Source organism: Marmota monax, unplaced genomic scaffold (genome assembly GCF_021218885.2).
Source record: "Marmota monax isolate L192 unplaced genomic scaffold, Marmota_monax_Labrador192_F-V1.1 WCK01_AAM20220418_F8-fsc00106, whole genome shotgun sequence".
Classification (NCBI taxonomy): domain Eukaryota; kingdom Metazoa; phylum Chordata; class Mammalia; order Rodentia; family Sciuridae; genus Marmota; species Marmota monax.
The window spans coordinates 7094732-7117112 of NW_026695218.1; the positions used below are offsets into that span (position 1 = coordinate 7094732).

The 22381-nt window shown below is 39.0% G+C and overlaps 1 protein-coding gene across 6 annotated transcripts in view; it reads right to left on the minus strand.

The window, feature by feature from the left end:
* Window positions 1-15322, minus strand: part of Alms1 (ALMS1 centrosome and basal body associated protein) — a 218155-nt gene extending 202833 nt beyond the window's left edge. For 3 of the 6 annotated variants that reach the window (XM_046432182.2, XM_046432183.2, XM_046432181.2), the window contains exon 1: window positions 14927-15320. In XM_046432182.2, the coding sequence (XP_046288138.1) occupies window positions 14927-15283 (357 nt within the window). In that variant the 5' untranslated portion in view covers window positions 15284-15320. Of the gene's footprint in view, window positions 1-14926 lie in introns of all 6 variants that reach the window. The other 3 variants (XM_046432180.2, XM_058575123.1, XR_009225689.1) reach the window with 2 other exon arrangements.
* Window positions 15323-22381: the final 7059 nt, after the last annotated feature.

Below are 22381 nucleotides of genomic sequence, written 5' to 3' on the forward strand. Positions count from 1 at the left end.
ACAAAAAAAAAAAATCTTTGAAATGAGAAGAAATAATAAAACAGATTTAAAACTCAAATGAAAGCATCAGCAACAGAGTAGACCACTTAGAAGACAGGACATCAGACAATGAAGATAAAATAAATCATCTTAAAAAGAACACAGACCACACAGCGAAAATGATAAGAAACCATGAGCAGAACATTCAAGAAATATGGGATAGCATAAAAAGACCAATTTAAGAGTTATTGGGATAAAGGAAAGCATAGAGGTCCAAACCAAAGGAATGAATAATCTATTCAATTAAATAATATCAGAAAACTTTCCAAACATGAAGAATGAATTGGAAATCCAAATTCAAGAAGCCTACAGATCACTGAATGTACAAAATCACAACAGACCCAGGCCAAGGCACATTATAATGAAAATGCCCAACATGCAGAATAAGGAGAAAATTTTAAAAGCCACAAGAGAAAGGAATCAAATTATATGTAAGGGAAAATCAATTAGGATAATGGCAGATTTTTCAACACAGACCCTGAAAACTAGAAGATCCTGGAACAACATATATCAAGCTGTGAAAGATAATGGGTGCCAACCAAGAATCTTGTATCCAGCAAAATTAAGCTTTAGATTTGAAGATGAAATGAAAACCTTCCATGATAAACAAAGTTAAAAGAATTTATAGCTAGAAAACTGGCACTACAAAACATACTTGGCAAAATGTTTCATGAAGAGGAAACAAAAAACAGCAATGAAAATCAGCAGAGGGAATTAGTACAGTAAAGGAAAGACTAATCAAAGAGGAAAACCAACTCAAGTAAAATAACAAAAATAAACAAATATGGCTAGAAATACAAACCATGTCTCAATAGTAACCCTAAATGTTAATGGCGTAAATTTACCAATCAAAAGATATATGCTAGCACATTGGATTAAAAACAAAAAGACCCAACAGTATGTTGCATCCAGGAGACTCATCTGATAAGAACTGACATACACAGACTGAAGGTGAAAGGGTTGGGAAAAATCATACCATTCACATGGACTGTGGAAGCAAGCAGGGGTTTCCACATTCGTATCAAATAAGGTAGACTTCAAGCAAAGGTTAATCAAAAGGGATAAAGATGGACATTACATACTACTCAAGTGAACCATACACCAAAAAGACATAACAATCATAAATGTATATGCCCCAAACAATGGTGAAGCTATGTTCATCAAACACACTCTTCTCAAGATCAAGAGTCAAATTGACCACAACACAATAATCTGGGGTGACTTTAACACACCTTTCTCACCACTGGATATATATTCCAAACAAAAGTTGAATAAAGAAACTATAGAACTCAATAACACAATCAATAACTTAGACTTAACTGACATATACAGAATATTTCAACCTGCATAAAGGGATACACTTTCTTCTCAGCCGCACATGGATCCTTCTCTAAAATAGACCGTATACTGTGCCACAAAGCAACTCTTAGCAAATACAAAAAAGTAGTGATACTATCATGCAATGTTATCAGATTATAATGGAAGGAAATTGGAAGTCAATGACAAAATAAAAAATAAAAATTTCTCCATCACATGGAGACTAAACAATATGCTACTGAATGAACAATGGGTCACAGAAGACACCAAGGAGGAGATTAAAAAATTCCTAGAGGAAAATGAGAACACAGACACAACATTTTGAAATCTCTGCAACACTATGAAAGCAGTACTAAGAGGAAAATTCATTGCATGGAGTTCATTCTCTAAAAGAAGAAAAAGTCAACAAATAAATGACCTCATACTACATCTCAAAGCCCTAGAAAAAGAACAACAAACCAGCAGCAAAAGCAGTTGAAGGCAAGAAATAATCAAAATTAGAGCTGAAATCAATGAAATCAAAACAAAAGAAACAATTAAAAACTTGACAAAACTAAAGTTGCTTCTTTGAAAAAAATAAATAAAATTAACAGACCTTTAGTCACACTAATGAAGAGAAGGAGAGAGAGAACTCAAATTACCAGCTACCTATTTTAAGCCTCAGGCCAACATCATTCTAAACAAAGAAAAATTGAAGGCATTCCCTCTAAAAATTGGAACATGACAGGGATGCCCTCTTTTCACCACTTCTATTCAACATAGTTCTTGAAACACTGGCCAGAGCAATTAGACAAATGAAAGAAATCAAAGGGACATGTGTAGGAAAAGAAGAACTTAAATTGGCACTATTTGCTGACGATATGATTCTATACCTAGAAGACCCAAAAAGCTCCACCAGAAAATTTCTAGAACTAGTAAGTAAATTCAGCAAAGTAGTAGGATATAAAATCAACACCCATCAATCAAAGACATTTCTGTATATCAGTAACAAAGCCTCTGAGAAGGAAATGAGGAAAACTACCCCATTCACAATAACCACAAAAAATAATAAAAATAATAAGATACTTGGGAATCAATGAAAAAGGCGAAAGATCTATACAATGAAAACTACAGATTACTAAAGAAAGAAATCAAAGAAGACCTTACAAGATGGAAAGATCTACCTGGCTCTTGGATAGGCAGAATTAATATTATCAAAATGAACATACTACCAAAAGCACTATACAATCTAATGCGATTCTGATCAAAATCCCAATGGCATTCCTCATAGAAATAGAAAAAGCAATCATGAAATTCATCTGGAAAAATAAGAGACCCAGAATAGCTAAATCAATCCTTAGCAGGAAGAGTAAAGCAGGTGGCATCGCTATACCAGACCTTAAACTATACTACAGAGCAATAGTAACAAAAACTATACTACAGAGCAATAGTAACAAAAACTATACTACAGAGCAATAGTAACAAAAACTATACTACAGAGCAATAGTAACAAAAACAGCATGATATTGGCACCAAAAGAGACAGGTAGACCAATGGTACAGAATAGAGGACACCCTCAGGATGCACAACGCCACCTACTGGAAGAGAAGAAGACAGAATTCTAAGAGTGCAATTTTTCCCTTCTTTCCTTTTTTCTTCTTATCTTTTTCTTCTCTCCTTTCCTTTCTTTTTTTTTATTCCTTTCTATCTCTTTTCCCCCTTTTTTTCCTTCTTCTTTTCTTTTTACTTTTCTTCCTCCTTTTCTTCCTCTCAACCTCCCAAGGTTACTATTTCTACTACATGTAATTTACTAAATGCAAATAGGTGCTTGTTTCTATGCTTCTTATTGTCCTCCCACATACTTAACTACCCTAAAATACCTCCTGTCTATTCTCCTGCTAATAACCCCCATCGTTAGAGTTCTCCTCCAGAGTAGCTAAAATATATTAACCCCATACCTTCACATCTTTCCCCTTTAACATAACATCCTACGCCCGACCCTCAGTTCTCTATACGCCACCAGAAACTGAATGTCTTTTATGAAACTAATGAATATATTTTAAATAATAATTGAATCCAACATCTCTAGACATAAAAACTAACTATAAACGTATTAATAACAAAAACTAGCTCACAGATGATGTATAGTTGATATTGGGAACTGTTAACATTGTCTCTCATCACAGAGGAGAGATCTCGGAACTATACAAGAGCAATACAAATCTACAGGAGAAAAACAATAACACAACAGTCACACAGACCTGGAAAGAAATGTGAGCAGCATGAAAAGACAAGGAAAAAGCACCACAAACAATGCAGGACAATTCAACATTAGAAGAGGTAACCCAATTTCTAATGAGTTTAAGTCTCAAACTAATAGCCTATTTGCTCCAGTTCCATCAAAGTACAAAAAAGTTTAAACAAAAAAATTATAAAACTTTATGAAAGAAAAAAAAAGAAGAAAAAAAAACACCTTACAGTTGCAAACTGAGCAGGCATTAGAACTAGACTCAAATATGGTAAAGATGCTGGAATTACACTTTAGGAAGATAAGAATGTTCTGAAGATGAATTGTGGTGATGGTTACACAAAAATTAAAGGTACTTAGCCACTTAAAATGATTAAGGTAAATTTTATGTTATGTTTATTTGTCACAATAAAAAAATGAAATCAAGGGGGAAGAAATGAGGTATAAAAGCATGAAAAGACAGGGAGGAATTATAAACGCATATTGGTAAGTGGGAAAAGTCATTCTGAAAAGGCAACATACTATATGGTTCTAACTATGACACTGCATAGACAAAACTGGAAAAAGTTTTAGTGAGAATATCAGGTTTGCCAGCATTTGAGAGGAAGGGAGAGAGGTGTGAATAGGCAGAAGGGATACAAGGGATTCCTAGTGCACTAAAACCATTCTGCAAGATATTTTAATAGTATTACTCTGTATAATACAAATGTCATTATTCATTTGTCAAAACCACAGAATGTAGTAAACAAACAGAGAACCCTAATATACACAATGGGCTTTAATTAATAAGGACATTAATATTGGTTTACCAACTGTAACAAACATTCTGCAGTAATACAATAAGGGAATAGGGAATAGGCATTTTTTACAGACATAAAACTCCTTCCCAAAAAGGCATATTATGTTATTTAAAAAGGATAAAACATCTGGTCAGAGGACTATAGAGGAAATAAAAGATGGGAACAACATTCTAAACAAACCAGACCTAATAGGTTGGACACAGAGACAGATGGAATAGAACTGAGATTCCAGATTAAATCCATATATCTATGGCCAAGGGATTTTCAACAACAGTGCTAAGATCATTCAATGGAGAAATAGTCTCCTCAACAAATCATGCTGGGTTATCTCATACAAAAGAATGAAGTTGAACTCTTTCTTAACACCATATAAGAAATTAACTCAAAATAGATCCAAAGCCTAAATGTAAAAGTAAACATTATAAAAATCTTATATCAATTACCAGCAAGGGAAGCCTGCAAAAAAGGTGACAGTCTCTACAGGCTATGAGTGTTTGGTGCCTGTGAGGGTGGCAGTGTGTAGAGCAAAATAGGAAAGAGTGAGAAAGAACAAGGATGGATGGTTGTCTGAGGTGCAGCCTGGCCAGAGACTCAACAGACAGTGGGAGAAGGAACAGGGCTCAGCCTTCAGTACTTTGCCTTCATCTCTGCTGACAGGGTATCCCCTCCTTTGCCAATACTGTGAGATGCTAATTGAAATGCAATCTATGGAGGGAACGCATTCCTTTCTGGTTGTTGTATTTTAAAGTCACAGACAGACAGCTCTCATTTCTAAGGAACCGGTCATTGATTACTAAGTTGTGGGTGAATCCTATGTTTATAACCTTCACTTTATGACTTCCCATGGTATAACCTTCTTTAGGCAAGGTATGAACCAATGTGATCTCATGACAACTCCTGCTACAACTTACTGTTCCTTTCAATATATTTACTGTGTTGGGAACACAGCGATAAGGGTGTGGGTGGTTGGTGTGGAAGACTAGATAAGTAGGTGACAACTGGCCCTTAAAGGAGTCTGGGAACACTAGAAGTGACTGTGCCTAAATAAAGTGAATATAATATTCTGAAATATCTGAAATGTGAGCCATGAACAGCATCACCAGCCTCCTGAGAAAAAAAAAGCTTGGTGAAGAATTAGCCTCCATGGTTTCTACTCCCTACTTTCCACTTGAGCTGATAGTGTAAGCCCCTTATTGAGGTTGGGAATGAGGTGGCAATAGCTGCACATTTCTCCAGTGCATATTCAGGAAGAACTGGGAAGTGCAGGGTGGTTGGAGTTCCCAGATACAGGCATAAGAGAACAGAATACAGCCCAGAAGTGCCCTGTGGTGCTAGCCTTCTCAGAACTCAGAAAAGAATGGCCTGCCTAAAGCCCTCTGGTTGCAGCAGAAAGTTGGAACAAGAACTTTTTCCTGATGTTAGATTCTTCCCTTTCCTACTACCTCTCCCTTAATTTTTGAAAAAGGACTATACACTGAGATGTAGCTCTAGGGTCACTAGAAGGAGGTCTGACAGTCTGTATGTATGAATGCAAGAATGTGTACCTGTGTTCATTTGCAGAAGTCCTGATACCAATTGGGGCACTGTAAGCCTCTTCATTGGCAGAGACTTGGCATTTGTTCTCTAATTTAAGAGAATAATAGGCCTATCCTTAGGGAGAGATTTTAGGTAGGCATTTTTCCCTGTTGGCATCCTCTTGTTTGGGTTTGTGAAAGAGGGAAATGGATAAGTGATTATCTCTAATCGAAATACAGCTGTCATTTGTGCTACACTGAATTTGTGCTACTGCATTCTTGTAGCCATCTTTCTTTTGAGTGCAGCAGTGTTTATCAGTAGCTCAAAATGATCTATTTGATGCAGGGGAGTAAAACCTTTTTCATTTACAAAAGAAAAAGAGGGCTTAGGTTGTATGTTAGTGATAGAACAATTGCCTAGCATGTAAAAGGCCCTGGACTTGATCCCCAGACCAGGGGAAAAAAAAAAGGGAAAAAGAAAAAGAAAGAAGGTACCCCCCCCAAACACACAAACACACACAATGACAGCTATAGGATAACTGGGCTACATCTTCAAGTTCACATGATATATTGTTTTGACACAGAAGCCTTCTTACTCAGTACAAAATGACAGAAGGCCTTAAAAAGACAATGAACAATCTCCAGAGGAGTGAAATGGAAGTTGGAACATAGGAACAGGCAATGGGGACTCAGGTACCACAGTGTAAATAAAGTGATAAGTTGTAATTAAAATATTGATTCCCTAATCATTCTGGCAAAGACCCAGACTTCCTATTGTCTTTACCCTTTCAGTTGCTTTTAGACTTTCCCAGTACATACAAACTCAAGAGTCAAAAGCAGGAATTATATGTTAGGCTTCCTAACAGGACCTGCAGCAGCTACTACTGTTCCTTTACAAGAGTCAAACAGGCCTGTAAATGTAGTATATATGGATACCCCATCCTAGAACTAATCTACAGGGATTTCCCAGCATCCATCCCTTCAATATCCAAAAAAATATCAAAATACCAAAGTGCATTTGTTTCGTTTATATCAAAACATCTTTCCCTGTCCTATCCTCCAATAGGACCTGCAAATGGCCTGCAAGTCTATTTTAACCTATTTTCCCAATAGGTATTATCCATTTTCTTCCTGTCTCCCTTTGTGTCCTCTCTACCCAGTCTCCCATTCATTGATACCTTCAACTACGTCCCAGGAAGCACTTTTGTATGCTGAGTTGGTGATATGCCTTCACTCCACTTCCTCTTTTGTTGGGTTTAGAGGATAATAGGAACTATCCTGTACTCTGCAATGCTGAAAGGCCTTAGTTGCAGGCTAAGAGCAGCCAGCCAGCCAGCCAGCCAGCCATGGCAGGAAGACATGCATATTTGGTTGCAGTTGAACTGCAAATGTAGTTACTCATAGAAACTGAGTGTAAGGAAATTTAGGACACTCTTCATCAGAGTCTGAAGTAATCTCAAAGCACTCCTCCTATCCCTCACAGCTGTACTCTGGCTCCCTAACCAGGCCAGGAAGCTTGGTCTGACTCTCCATCCCTGGTGCTCCCTTGAAAAGGAACCTGTCCCTCACTAGTAGACCCAGAACCTTGGTATCACTACTCTGTGGAGGGGCTGGTTGTTAGAATGCCCAAACTGGTGCTATTGTGGCACTACTGAATTTTTTTTTTTTTTTTTTTTTCAGAAACTCCATGGAAAAGAAATGTTATTCTTGGTCAGGGGGGTTGCCAAATCTTCACCCAAAAGGGAGCCATACCCCTGCAACAATTTCTTTTTTAGTCTTCTTTATACCCTGCCCTCCTCCAAGCCAAAATATGGTCTGGCTTTTATCTTCCCATTTTGTTTTCGTCCTTTATTCTCCCTTTTTGTATTCCATTTATTAAAACAGTTGCATATAATTAATTTTCATGAACTATAAAAAATTATTAATTAAAATAGACTAAAAGTCAATCTTAAATGGGGAGAAAGGTCTGAGGATGGGATAGAAAAGGACTTTTTGATTTAAATAAAACAAATGATGTGTTTGAATATTTTTCCGGGTACTGATGGGGTAGATGCTGGGATGTCCCTGTAGATTAGTTCCAGAATGGGGTATCCATATACACTGCATTAACAGACCTGTTCAACTCTTGTAAAAGGACGTTAGTAGATGCTGCAGGTCCTGTTAGGAAACATCATATAAAATTTCTGGTTTATTCTAAATGTCACCATGGAAGTCATTTGACTCTTGTCTTTATCTCCTTTTATGGTTACTATACCCATCCAAGTCTTTTGGAGGAGGGAAGAAAAAGAGTTTTAAAATAAAAATGTCTAGAAATTTCTTTCAAAAGGAAAAACATAGGGATAGGTCTTTGTAACCTCATATTTGGCAATAAATTCTTAGATGCCACCAAAAGAATATTTTAAAAAATAATAATAGATACATTGGACGTCTTAAGAAATAAAAACTTTCATACTTCAAGAGACCCTATATGACCAGGCATGGTGGTACATGCCTGTAATCCCCGTGGCTCAGAGGCTGAGGCAGCCTCAACAATTTAGCAAGGCACTAAGTAACTCAGTGAGACCCTGTCTCTAAATAAAATATCAAAAAAAGGACTTCGGATGTAGCTCAGTGGTTAAGCACCTCTGGATTCGCTCCCCAGTACAAAAAAAGAGAGGGCTGGGGTTATATGTAGTTCAGTGGTAGAGCACTTGCCTTGCACGTGTCAGTGTCAGGCACTAGGTTCAATCCTCAGCACCACATAAAAATAAATACTGTGTCCATCTACAACTAAAAAAAATTTTTTAAAAAGAGAGATACTCTATATAAAAAAATGTTTAAAAAAATCAAAATCTGCATATTATATATCTGACAAGGGAAACATATGAAAATATAACAATTCTTACAACTCAATAATAGACAAATAACCCAATTTTAAAATGGGCAAAAAATAAGCCAATCCCAAAAAAAACAAAGGCTGAATGAATGTTCTCTCTGAAATGCAGATGCTGACTCACCATGGGGGGGGGGGGCAGTTCGGCCACCTGATTGGACAGGGTGGAATGAGGGGAAAAGGGATGGGAATGGGAAAGACAGTAGAATGTATCGGACAAATTTCCCTACGTTCATATATGAATACGTGACCAGTACAACTCCATACCATGTACAATCACAAAAATGGGAAGTTATAAGATGTACACTTGTATCAGCCCCACCAAAAGTAAAGCTGGAGGCTATAAAGGAAGGGTCCTTGTGTGAGAGTGCTTAATAATAATGATCACAAGAGTCACAAATTTGTCCTGAGTTAATTTGAGTCTGATTTCATAGACTCACAAATCTTCCTAACCTCCTACCTTGATGAACTTGATCCATTTTTCAGGGATAAGATTCTGAGTTACTGTACTCATGGTTTTCAGAGACTGGCTGAAATATTGTTTTGTGCTAATTATTTACAAAAAAGTAATGCTTTGCTGTCTTTATTGTCTTAGCATGATTCTTGCCCCACGTATGCCTTGTCCAGGCACCACCATCTGCCCCTGTAGAACTCAGGACTGCTCTGATGCTGAATCCCCTTAACTGTCCACACCCCACCTGATAGAGAATAAGGACTTTGGGTTACTTCCCCCAACTTAGCCCCCTTTCAACAGGAAGCAGTTTGGAGATGTTGTCGCCTATTTTTCCATAGAAATGTTATGTAGAAATCGACAGTAGGGAAATGTAACAGTAGTCCACTTTATCCTTTGAATATAACCCTTGCTACTCTGCCACTGCCACTTATTTTTTAAATGGACTTGTTCCTTTCTCTACCTCTCTCCCAGCTTTCCTAATCTCTTTCCTCCCTAATCTCAGGGGAAACAGGATTACCTTTCTTTCCCATCCTAGGCAGAGTTATCTGTCCCTGAGTACACACCCACCATAGAAACAAGTAATACAGACTTTAGGGATGGTACCAGAAGATCTTAAAAATGACTATCTCCCAAATTAACAAGTGAATTACAACTTCAGACAGAGAACATGTAGAATGTAGCCTTTGTGTCACTTCTTTAATAGCCCCCTGTTCCTGCTGATGGGCAGAATCACAATCTTTGGGACAGGAGTCCCCTGTGTTTCTCCTTTGCTAGCAAAGCAATAAACCTTTTTTTCTTTTTTTCAAAAATAAAAAAAAGAGGGGGGGGAGTTACATTCCATTATGTATAATATGTCAAAATACATTCTACTGTCACTTTTAACTAAAAAGAATAAAAAATAAAAAAATTTTTTAAAAGAATGGACAAAAGATCTAAATATTTTTACCAAGCAGGTATACAAATGACCAATAAGCATATGAAAAGATGTTCAACATCATTAGCCACAGGGAAATACAAATCAAAATTACAATGAGGTACCACTTCACATGTACTAGTATGGCTATAATCAATAAGTCAGATAACAAGTGCTAGTGAGAGTGTGGAGAAACTAAAACTCATGTACACTGCCAGTAGGAAAATAAAATGGTGCAGCCACTTTGAAAAACAATCTGTTAGGTTCTAAAAGGTTAAATATAGAATTACCACCTGTACCAGCAATTCTACTCCTAGAATTATACCCAAGAGAAATGAAAGCACATGTCCACACAAAAATTTGCACACACATTGACAGCAACAGCATTGCTAACAGACAAAGATGGGGAGGAAAAAAAAATTATGTTCATCAGCTAATGAATGGATAAACAAAATATTATTTATTTACACAATATATCATTATTCAGGCATAAAAAGGAATGAAAAAAATACATGCTATGTCACAGCTAAATCCTGAAAACAATTATGCTGTGAAAGAAGTAAGTCACAAAAAAACAAACAGTATGATTCCATTTATATGAAATACACAGAAGACACAAATCTACAGAGACAGAAAACAGAATAATGGTTGCTCAGGAGAATGAAAGATGGGGGATATTATCTAAAATGTACAATATTTCTTTCAGAAGTGAGGAAAATGTTCTAAAATTGACTATGATAATAATGGAACCTATCTATGAATATATTAAAAGCACTGAATTGTCATGTTAAATTGTGTGGTATGTGAATTATATGTCAATAAAGCTGTTAAAATGTTTTTAAATAAGGCAATTAAGCCCTTGACAAAATAGGTTAAAAAATCTAAGCAAACATAAGGAAAAAGTAAAATATGAAAATAAAATTATTATATTAAAAAGTGAAAAGCATTAGCATTAAACTTAAATTCAAGAGCTGCTTCCTTGGGTGAAAAATAAACACCTACCAACTCAAATCAAGAGGAAAATAAAACAAAACTAGAAATCAGAAATGAAAATAACTACATAAAATTGAAAAATAAAGAACACTGTGTTCAGTTAAAATTGAAGACTAATAACTCCATTATCATTAATTAGAAATCCTTCCTAGAAAATCACAAAGTACCAAAATGAAAGAAAAAGAAAGTGCATATAGATAAACTATAACCCTGAGAGGAATCCAGAGGCATAGTTTCACTGGTGAAAAAATTTCAAAACTAAGGGGAAAATTCATATAGATTTAAACCAATTCAGGACACAGACTAATAAAACATCCTAGGCCTTTTATGAAAATGGCATAATACCAACAAGGTAAAAGGTTCAGTCTTGTATTCTCTCTCTCATCTGTGAAATAGTAATCTGCTGGAGTGGGGGCTTGAGAATAACAGTGAAGAGTGCTGGAGGCTGACAGAGGAAATAGATTACCAAGCACTATCTATAACTCAGTTAAAATTGAAAACTAATAAATTCTAGTGACACAGTCCACAATGAATTATGTTTGCCAGCCTGGCTCAGGTATTTAGGGGACCAGCATGAAAACAAAAACAGTAAAGGCTCTGAATCCCTCACTTCCCTGAATTCTTAAAAAAGACTTACACTGGTAACATTTTCCTTTGGATTTAAACAGTTCCGTGGCTTACCTCAGTCTCAATAACAGGACTAGAAACTTAATCAATGCCCACTAAACCACCACTAAAACACCCTTCCTACCTAGTGAGAGCTGTGTAAAAGAGGAAATCAAGTATTAGAATTTTATTATTTACTTTGAACAGATTAAGTGAAATTAACGTTTCCTATTATTTGATCTCATCCTCTGAACACTATACGGCACTAAATGCTACACAACTAATATATCTTCAAAAAATTTCAGAACTCTGAGTATAGCTCAATAGCAGAGTGCTTGCCTAAGTATAAGCAAGGGCCTGAGTCTGGTCCTTGGCATTGCAAAATAAAAATTTAAAAATTCATAGTTCAGGGCTGGGGATGTGGCTCAAGCGGTAGCACGCTTGCCTGGCATGCGTGTGGCCCGGGTTCGATCCTCAGCACCACATATAAACAAAGATGTTGTGTCCGCCGAAAACTAAAAAAAAATAAATATTTAAAAAAAAAAAAAAAACTCTCTCTCTCTCTCTAAAAAAAAAAAAAATTCATAGTTCATAAATTTCTAGCAAGGAACACTGAACTTTATTCCTTTAAACACTTTCCAACTTATGTCAATAAGTTTTCATGTCAGTGAACTAAAGGAAAAGTTAGCTTAATACTCATTACATCCCCTTAACACTATCTTTAATACAGAAGACCACCTACATCTTCATATATTTTCTAAGGAAATAATAATTGATTTCTCTAAAAAACAAAAACAAACAAAAAACCCCTGGGGGAAACACTGGTCTCTAAGAAGCAAGATTCTTCTAATACACAGATAAGTCACTGTTATAAATTTCTTACACTGTCTGTAATGAGTTCATTTAGAATTCCTACTGAAGTCCTGAAGGTATAAATTTAAATATTCATCATTATTCAAACAAGAGGTCATAAAACAAAATAAGTTAGGAGACTTCATTCAAAAGTATGGCTTCAGGGACTGGGGTTATAGCTCAATGGTAGACCGCTTGCCTACCATGTGTAAGGCCCTGGGTTCAATCCCCAGCACCACATTAAAAAAAAAAAAAAAAAAAACAAGTAAATAAAATAAAGGTATTATGTCCATCTACAACTAAAAGAAAATATTTTTTTAAAAAAGTATGGCTTCAATTATGGTCTAAGTGTAGATGACTTACAATTTAAAAATCTCCAGTCAGAACCTCTCCTCTAATCTTCAAAACTAAATTCATAATCTTAGCACTCACCTAACCAATTCCATTACCTCCCCCATGGCCACCAACCCACCATAAGCTTGGCCATATCTCAATATTAGCACAGCATTCACTCTATAACCTAACTTGTGGACATGTCCTGTCCAATCCATTAGGGGTAAAGATTTTGCTTTGAAAGTACCTCTTGAATCTGTCCACTTTTCCCCTATATCAATACTTTCCTATTCCAAAATATCAATATCTTTGCATGGCAATTTTGCAGTGGCCTCCTAATTAGTGTGCCTTTTATCACTGCTGTTCCCTAAGCCACCCTGCTATCACAGCAGTTCACTCTGCTACAGTGATCTTTCTGAAGCACAAATCTTATACACCCCTTTGTTTAAAACATTTTCACTGATTTCCCAAATCTCCAAGCATAAAGCCCCTAAATCCCTGACACAGCACACAAAGCCTTGCAGTCTGTACTCAAACCACATTGGCCTTTAGTTCCTTGAAAATGCCAGGCTTACTCCAACCAACATTATCTCTCTTCATGCTTTTTCCTCAACTAAAAGGCTCTTTCTTGCTCTTTGTCTAGTTAACCTTAGTCTGTCTTCTGATATCAGTTTTATCATAACCTTCTCAAGGAATTTCTCCATCTTCACTGACAAGGCCAGGTTACCTTAGCAAATACTAAAATAATTACTTTCATAGTACTTTAGCATCACATGGGTTTTACTTTTATGTGATCATCTGAATTTTATCTGTCTCCCTCTCTAGCCTTCGAACACTAGGAAGGTAGGGACCAAAAATGTTTGTGTTCATCAAGGTTTCCTTAGCATCCAGCAATGTGTGCCACATGGTGAATTCTTAATAATATTTGCATAATGAGTTACATACCCCCTGGAATGTTTACCAAGCGAAACAACAACTGCTCTTTACTGATCACCAGTCTAGAGCATCTCTGTGATGATGGAACTGGTCTATGAGATGGAATTGGTCTATATATTTCTGCTCTGTCCAATGTTAACCACTAGCCAAGCATGGCTAAAGAGCATTTGACAAGTGATTAAAACAATGGAGACACTGAATGTCTAATTTTATCCCTCACCCCCAATTTCGTGCTTGGGATCAAACCCAGAGTCTTGCACATGTTAGGCAAGCACTCCACCACTGAACAACGCCTTCCAAACCCTGTAACTTTATTTATTCTTAACTAAGATACAAAGACCCACAGGTGGCTAGTGGTTCCGGTGAACAGCACAGATCTTGCTTCATGTAAAGCAATAAATTATACGTATGATTACTTTCAAAATGATCTTTGCGGACCAACCACAAAAAGCTCTTTATCTATTCTGAATTACACTGTGTTTGGGGCTGTATCACAAATCTCTTGCATTTAAGTCCCTCCCAAAAGCTGGGGGCACATTTATTGATACAAACGGGGGTCCGGGAAAACACAGTCTGCAGGAAGCCTGGCAAGACCACCAGATGACGCAGTGGACACATTCACTCTATTTCTTTATGGGGACTCCTGCACTTCAATTAAACTCATCTGCTAATTATCTCCTCAGCAAGTTATTCCCAGTGCGGCCACTCTCTCTCCCCAATCCTACGCCGCCCTTTTCCCTTCCCTCGGGGCACAAAAAGCCCCACCTGCTCTCTAAAACTTTTAACTATACCCCCTGGGAAATACTGGCTCCCCCGAACATCTGTCCTAGTTGAAAAGACCGGAGACCCAACCAGAGGGAGGAAACAGGAGAAAGAACCGGGGATCTGCAGTAGTCGGACAGCACCTGGGCTGGAGTCGGGGACCCGAAGGCGAGCATACACCCACAAGCCTTGAAGGCGCGCTTTTTAGCTGTCAGGTCCCGCGACAAGCCGCGCGCAGAGCAGCGCGCTCAGGGCCCTGGGTCCCCGCGACCCTTCGGCCGCCCCACACCCCACGGCGGCCGCCTCACCTCGGAAGAGGTACTCTCGCTCTGTGAGTAGCGCGGCCTCGGCGGTGGCAATGGGGGAAAAGTCACGCCGGGGCGTGCCAGCAGCCAAGCCTTGGCCTCCTCATCTTCCTCGTCGTCCGTACTTTCCAGTGGCTGGTACTGGTAGTTTAAGCCGGAGTCCAACTCGGGCTCCCGCTCGGGCTCCCGCTCTGGCCCCGGCCCCTCCTCCTCCTCCACCTCTTCGACCTCCTCCACCTTCCCCATCACGGTCTCATCGGAGTTCGGGGCCCTATCCGTCTGCGCCGCGGTCGCTGCCGCCACCTCCGCCTCCTCCTCCTCCTCCAGCTCGCCAGGCCACGGCAGATCTTCAGGCTCCATGTTGGCTTCTCGCTCCCGGCGGCTGAGGAGGAGGGGGGGGGAGGGGAGGGGAGGGGAAGAGGGCTCGCTGGCGGTTGTGGCCTTGCGCAGGCGCAAATACCGCCACCGCCTCCCACGGGGCGGGGCTGGGAGAGAGCGCGGGTTGCTAAGGACGCCCCGCGGGGCGGGCGAGAAGGCCCCAGGTGGGGGGAATCGCGAGAGAGGCGGCTACACCGCTTCGCCCCGTCACCTACTGAGACCTTGCTCATAGTACTGTAAGCTCACAATAAACCCGGACTGGGCTCCTATTGGGCGCGGAGGGACCCACACAGAGAGAATTTAGCCTCGATTTTTGACCTTGCACCGAGGAGAGGTCAGACCCTAGGGTAAACCCATGATAACTACACTTGCAAATTAAAGATTTTTAAAGGTTTGATGCCATTGTGACAGGCTGTATAGGGGGCGCTTGAAACCTAACGTGGAGAGGAGAGGGGTTAAGAAAAGAATCGAGTGGTGGCATCGGAAGATGGGAGTTAGAATCCTAGTATGACCACTTACAGTGTAGCTCTAAGTATCTACAAAATGGTAATAGGATGATTGTGCTAATTAAAGGAACTAACCAATGTAGAAATAGGGGAGGGGGAGGGGAGGGAAAGTATACCTACTGTTAGACAATATTATTACCAAATCAGTATAAACTCAGCAATGATGAAAATTGAAGATTAATGACCTGTGTCCTGACTTTTGTCTCCCGTTGACTAAAAAGGGATAGGATGGAATTGAGAAATTTATGGCATCTGGGAACTGGTCTAACACTAATAGATTCAGTGTTAGTAGGAGCTGGCCTGGCATCCTTTTATTGAGCCCAAACGTGCTCACAAGACAGTTTTTTTTGTTGTTGTTGTTTGTTTGTTTGTTTTTTAGTTGTAGTTGGACACAATATCTTTATTTTATTTATTTATTTCTATGTGGTGCTGAGGATCGAACCCAGAGCTTCGCACGTGCCAGGTGAGCGCTTCGCACGTGCCAGGTGAGCGCTTCGCACGTGCCAGGTGAGCGCTCTACCGCTCAGCCCCAGCCCCAAAAACACTGTCTTAATCTGTTTTCTGTTGCTAGTAACAAAATATCACTGGATATGTCTTAAATAAAGAGGTTTATTTGGGTTCACATTTCTGGAGGTCCAAAGCCAAAGGACGGTATCCAGTGATGACCTTGTTAGCAGAGTCCTGAGGCAGTGCAGGGAATCACAGAGCAAGAGGCACATGTTGTGTATATATTCTCTCTCTACCCCTCCCCCATTATCTATCTCTCTATCTCCCCCCCCCCTTATGAAGCCACCTGTATTCAATAATGGAGACTCCATCCTGATGACCTTATCTAATTCTGGTCACCTCCTAAAAGCCCCTCCCCTAAACACCATAGTTAGATTGTTTCCACTCTCTTAATACCTCACAGTGGTGATTAAACTCCAATATGAGTTTCAAAGGGGACAAATCATATTCATATCATAATAAACACGAACATCATGCAAGGTCATTCTGTGACTGTGGTGAAGTGAGGCGAAAAGCAAGACCACTACATAACCTCATTTAAGCACAGACAAAAATGATGTTTCTATGCAAATCACAAACATGCCAAACATCTTTCTCTTTCAGTCTCATTTAAGCATTGTACTAATTAACAGCTCTGGCATCACTATATTCTTCCCTTCTTCTAGGTAAGATTCATTAAGATATTCAATCATAAAATTACCTCTGTCCTTGACAGCATCCATTTCTGAGCAAAGCCCTGACTCTTTGGGGAAAAAAAAAAAATTAAGTCCTGCTTCTTTAAACCTTCCCCTCAAATCACCTAACATGATCCCAATGTATTCTCCCTTGCAACAAACAAATCCAACTTTGTGTTTCTGGTGATCTTTGGCCAAAGACCAGTGATAAAAGATGGTGATGATGTAAGTTCTGTGACAATTTCAAATTTACTATGAGTGGGGTGCATGCCCACTTACAGAATTCTGATTTCTGCTCTGAAGCACAGTACCTCCTCATCAAAGATTTATTAAGGCTTTTGTAGTTTCCAGGCTGCCTCCTAGTACCAATCTCCATGGCCAAGTAAGTGCCCTGGTTGGTCTTTCCTCTGGTACTCATAGCAGTAGGTGTTAAGATGGAGTTGCCAAAGGATAGCAGCAGAGAGTTCTCAGTCAGTGAAGTACAGAGCAATCTGACAACCCAGGCCTTGTCATTCAGACTCTTCCTATTACCTGTGTTACCCCCTTGGGAGGTTCAACTCTTGCCCAAATCAATATTCAGACATTCCTGTTTATCTGGGATGTTGATTCTGAGTACCATGTATCTTTTCGTTTCTTGGCTCCATTTGCTCTCAGAGCCATTTAGACATACGTTTGAGATCCTCTCGGGGAAAGATATGGTAGAGAGTTTTGGAGGCATCAGAAACTGCTCCCCCATACACTTTTTTTGAAACACATACACTTTTTTTGAAACTTTTTTTTTAGTTGTAGATGGACACAATACCTTTATTTTATTTATTTTTATATGGCACTGAGGATCATTGAACACAATGCCTCACACATGCTAGGCAAGTGCTATACCACTGAGCCACAACCCCAGGCCCAACACATACACTTTTATCACTCAAAACTCACTGCATAATTCCATCTCTGGCCCAAATGTAGATAGATAGATAGATAGATAGATAGATAGATAGATAGATAGATAGATAGAGTTTTTATACTGCCTAAGATTATGGCAAAAGACTCTAGCTAAAAATGGTAAGCATAAATTAGGGTCTGATGTGCTCTGAAGGGAAAATTACCATTATTTATAATAGTTATCTGTCAAGGCAGAAGCCCAGAGAATTAGAAAAAGATAGGTCGAGACCCATGGGGAGGATAGGACCTATCCATACAATTTGAACAGAGGGTCCTGATTCTGGGACTTACACATGATTTGGGTTCCCAATTTTCACCTCCCATAGCAGGAATGCACCTAAATGTATTTTGGTATTATTTATATACATAAAAACTTGGAGTCAGACAACCCAAAATAAAGTCGATTCCTACTGCCTTATGTCTAATCTACATACAGACCCAAGGAGCTACTCAGATTGGACCTGCCTTACTCATAGTGCAGCTCTTTCTTCATGTAGGTGCCAAGAGACATGAAAGAGTGACACCATTATGTTCTCCCTTTCTTCTCCTCTATCATTGTTGCCACCCTTTCTTCCTCCTCCTCCTCTTATTCATCCTCTTTCTTCTTCTTAGTTCTCCTCCCTCTCTATCAACTCTTCCTCCCCTTCTTCCTCATCTTCCTCATCCTCTTATTCTCTCTCTCTCTCTCTCTCTCTCTCTCTCTCTCTCTCTCTCTCTCCCCTTCTGAATAAACAGAGGTGATGGAAGCAAAAATCTATTACAGAAGAAAGATATCTTAATTAGGGTTTTGAAGTTCAACTACAAGGCAAAGGGCAGATTTAAGGAAAAAATTAAGAAACTGGCCCATTAAAAATCTAAAAGGCTGGGGTTGGGGCTCAGCAGTAGAGCACTTGCCTAGCATGTGCAAGGCCCTGGGTTCCATCCTCAGCACCACATAAAAATAAATAAATAAAGGTATTGTGTCCAACTAACTGAAAAATAAATTTTTAAAAAAATCTAAGACTGGAGCACATGCACCACCCCTACAGGGCCTTCAAATTCGTTATTCCTACATACCCATTATTCCCTCTTTTATTTCATTAAGATTTCTGATCAAATTCAGAGGTCTTCTCTGATCACCCATCTAAGATGTAAGTAAGATATCTATCTCTATATTCTCCATCATACTCCAGCCTACTTCTCTGCTTGATTCTTATTTATATATCTATCATTAACCAACATTCCATGTGTTTATCTATTTTGTCTACACCCACTAGAATATAAGCTTCACAAAAGCAGAGAGCCTGTTTCATAGCATTAACTGTAACACCCAGAACTATGCCTGCCATGGAGTTGTCCTCAATATTTGCCCAATGAAGGAATAAATAAAAGCTATTTAAAATGATAAAATCTCTTTTATGAGAGGAGCACAGAAAAAAATACTCTTTCACTCTCCAACCCTATTACCTTCTGTTGCCCAAATCTCCTTAGGATCTAAAAACTAAAGGGCAAATGCCTGGTATATCTTGAATATCTTAGCCCATGTCCTTCCCATTCCAGATGTTAAATAATTTTAATATCACCAATACCTGAAGGCAAAGAAGAGATGAGGTCCCATATGAAGAAATATTAGAGCTGATGAATTGGGAGATTATTATTAATGTAGGCATAAAAACATTATGAAACTTCCACTTATGGGAACTATGCTAAAAGCAACCCAGGGAAAGGGTCTCTGACAACCCTTGCCGTGACCTGCACAACTGAACCCTAGAAACCAGCAAGGGATGATGGGGGATTAAGGAAAATACAGAGAGAGATTGAGGAAAAGGTAGGATCAGATGGAACACTGCACTCTGATGGAGAAACAGTGACTGTAGAGCTGGCCTAGCACGTTTATTTATATAGGGTCTCATAATCAAGAGGTTAAGGACTACAGAGGCATTGTTCTTTGTGCACTAGAAAGTTATAGGGCTAGAAACATTCTTGTAGCTATTTCATTGTTGCAATGCTTGGAGCTTCCTGCAGCACTTCAAGAAACCCATTGTCTAAAGTTACCATTAAGCAGGTGGACTCAGAAGTAGCAGCTGGTGAAACATTGTGGTTGTCTCCTCAAGCTCAGAATTTCTCTATCCCTGGAAGCTATGTGCCTGAGGTCAAGGTCGAGACTGATAAGACTCTGGCACAGAGCCTCTTTGCTGTGTCACCATTACAACTGGGCATCCTGTATCCTTGCACAGAAATATTCCCAGGCAGCAGGCATGCCACAGCCATGAAGCAGTCAGGAACCTCCAATCTCAGTCACCACACTCCACAAACCATTAAGCCAGAACATTCTGAGAGCATGGAAAAAAACAGCAGTGACGGGAGCCATCAAAACGAGCCACTGCCTATGATAGATGAAATGCAGATAATCGCTATCAGGGTATTAATTCTCTGATTGGGTTAAGACTCTCACAACCCAATCATTGCTCCTCTGAACCTTCTTGCATTGTCTCACATGTGAGCTTTTAGGACATACCTCACGTCCAAACCATAACATTGGGCTAACTTCCTGGAAATTGCTGCAGGTTGTGAGTCAGAATTTTACCTTTATATATAGTTTGGTCATTATCTGTATGTTCAATCTCTCATACTCAACCAATATTTATTGTGCAGAAACCAAGTGCCAGTCACTTTGCCAGAAGCTAAAGTAACAGAAATTGGATGACACCTTCCTCCTTTTAGAGGATTGAGTTTGATCAGCAGAAATCACAGTATCTAGGTTTGCTTCCATTGGATTCCTAGAACCATCTTGGGGATTTTTTTCATGAAGCCATTCATAAAATTATTTTCTTAGTCTTTTGGGTTGCTGCAACAAAAGACCACAGATTAGATAGCTTATAAACAACACAAATATATTTCTCACAGTTCTGGAGGAGGGGAAGTCCATGATCAAGGTATCAATGTTTCCTCATTGACTGTGTTTATGTCACTGTAACTTCACATGGTTAAAGGGATGAGGGAGCTCTGCTGGTCCTCTTTTATAAGAGAACTAATTATTTTCCAAAACCTCCACCTCCTAATATCATCACTTTGTGTTAAAATTTCCATACATGCATTGAGGGACACAAATGTTCAAACTATACCAATTATGAATTAATAACTTTGACAATCCTCATACACAGTAATAATATAAGATCAACTCTCTTTTCTCTGTGAAATATCAAAGGAGATCAGCTATTGAGAGTGCAGGGCAGGTAGAGTAGAATGTTTACTAAGGTTAGGGAGGTATAGAAATGTTAATGAATCACTGAGAACACCCCTGAGAAGGGAAGGTACTATTACTCAGTACAGCACCAGTCTAAACATAGACTGGTGCTGTACTGAGAAATATAAGCCACATGAGGGTGACTAGATTCCTTTAATCTAGCAAATATATCTCAAATACACCTTAATTTCTCTTTCTCCTGGTAGGCATTCCCTAGCAGGCCACAAGAATCTCTTGCCTGGACCACTGGTGGTCTCTTCCTTGGTCCCCTGCCCCCCATTCCTGCCCTTACAATCCATTCTTCCCTCAATAGCCTAAATGACCTCTCAAAATACAAATGGATTCACTTTTGCTGTTACTTAAATATCCATCAGTCCTACCAGTTGTGTGCAGAATAAAATCTAAATTCTTTAGCATAGCCTGCATTCTTGGTTTTTGCCTACTTCTCCAACCTAATTTGGCACTTCTCTCCTACTTACTCAGTAACACCAGTTGCACTGGCCTCCTTTATGTCCTTGAACATTCCCCTTACAGCCATTCTCTTGGCTTGTAATTCGTATTTTAGCTTCTTTAACTGAAGTGAGCAGCCCCCAGTTGCATAGCATGACATTTTCTTCATAGCACATTTAACACTCTGGGTTTACTCTTAATTTTGTTCTATTTCTTTCTACTAGAATATAAGCCACATGAGGGTAGCATCTTTGTCATTCTTTTCTACTAATTTATCACTAATGACTAGCATATTATGAGAACTCAGAAAATACAACTAAATGAATTAATGTTGTAGGCGTGGAGAAGATAACCAAAGAAGTGATCTAAGAAGAGAAGTTACAAAACAAAGTCAATGGAAAGATCAAGTGGAAGAGAAAGATTGGAGTGATTTAGAGGGTCTAGAGTAGAAATTTGTCAATTTTTTGGCTGTTCAGACTCTGTATGTTCTTATTTCCCATTGTACAGCACTAGTGGGATATGGTACTTCCCCACGCACTTCAGAATCTCCTAGTTGCCAGAGCCTGTACATATGACCTAGATTTAATTCACTTTGGACATTCCCATCTATTGACTTTGACTCTCAAGGGGTAAAGCAGGAGCTCTTCAAATCTTGGTTTCAAAGCATGGTCTGGGAACCAGTCCTATTGACATTACTTGGGACAATTAGAAATGTAGACTTTTGGGGCCCAGTCAGATTTAATGAATCCAAATTGTAACAAGATCCCAGATGATTTAT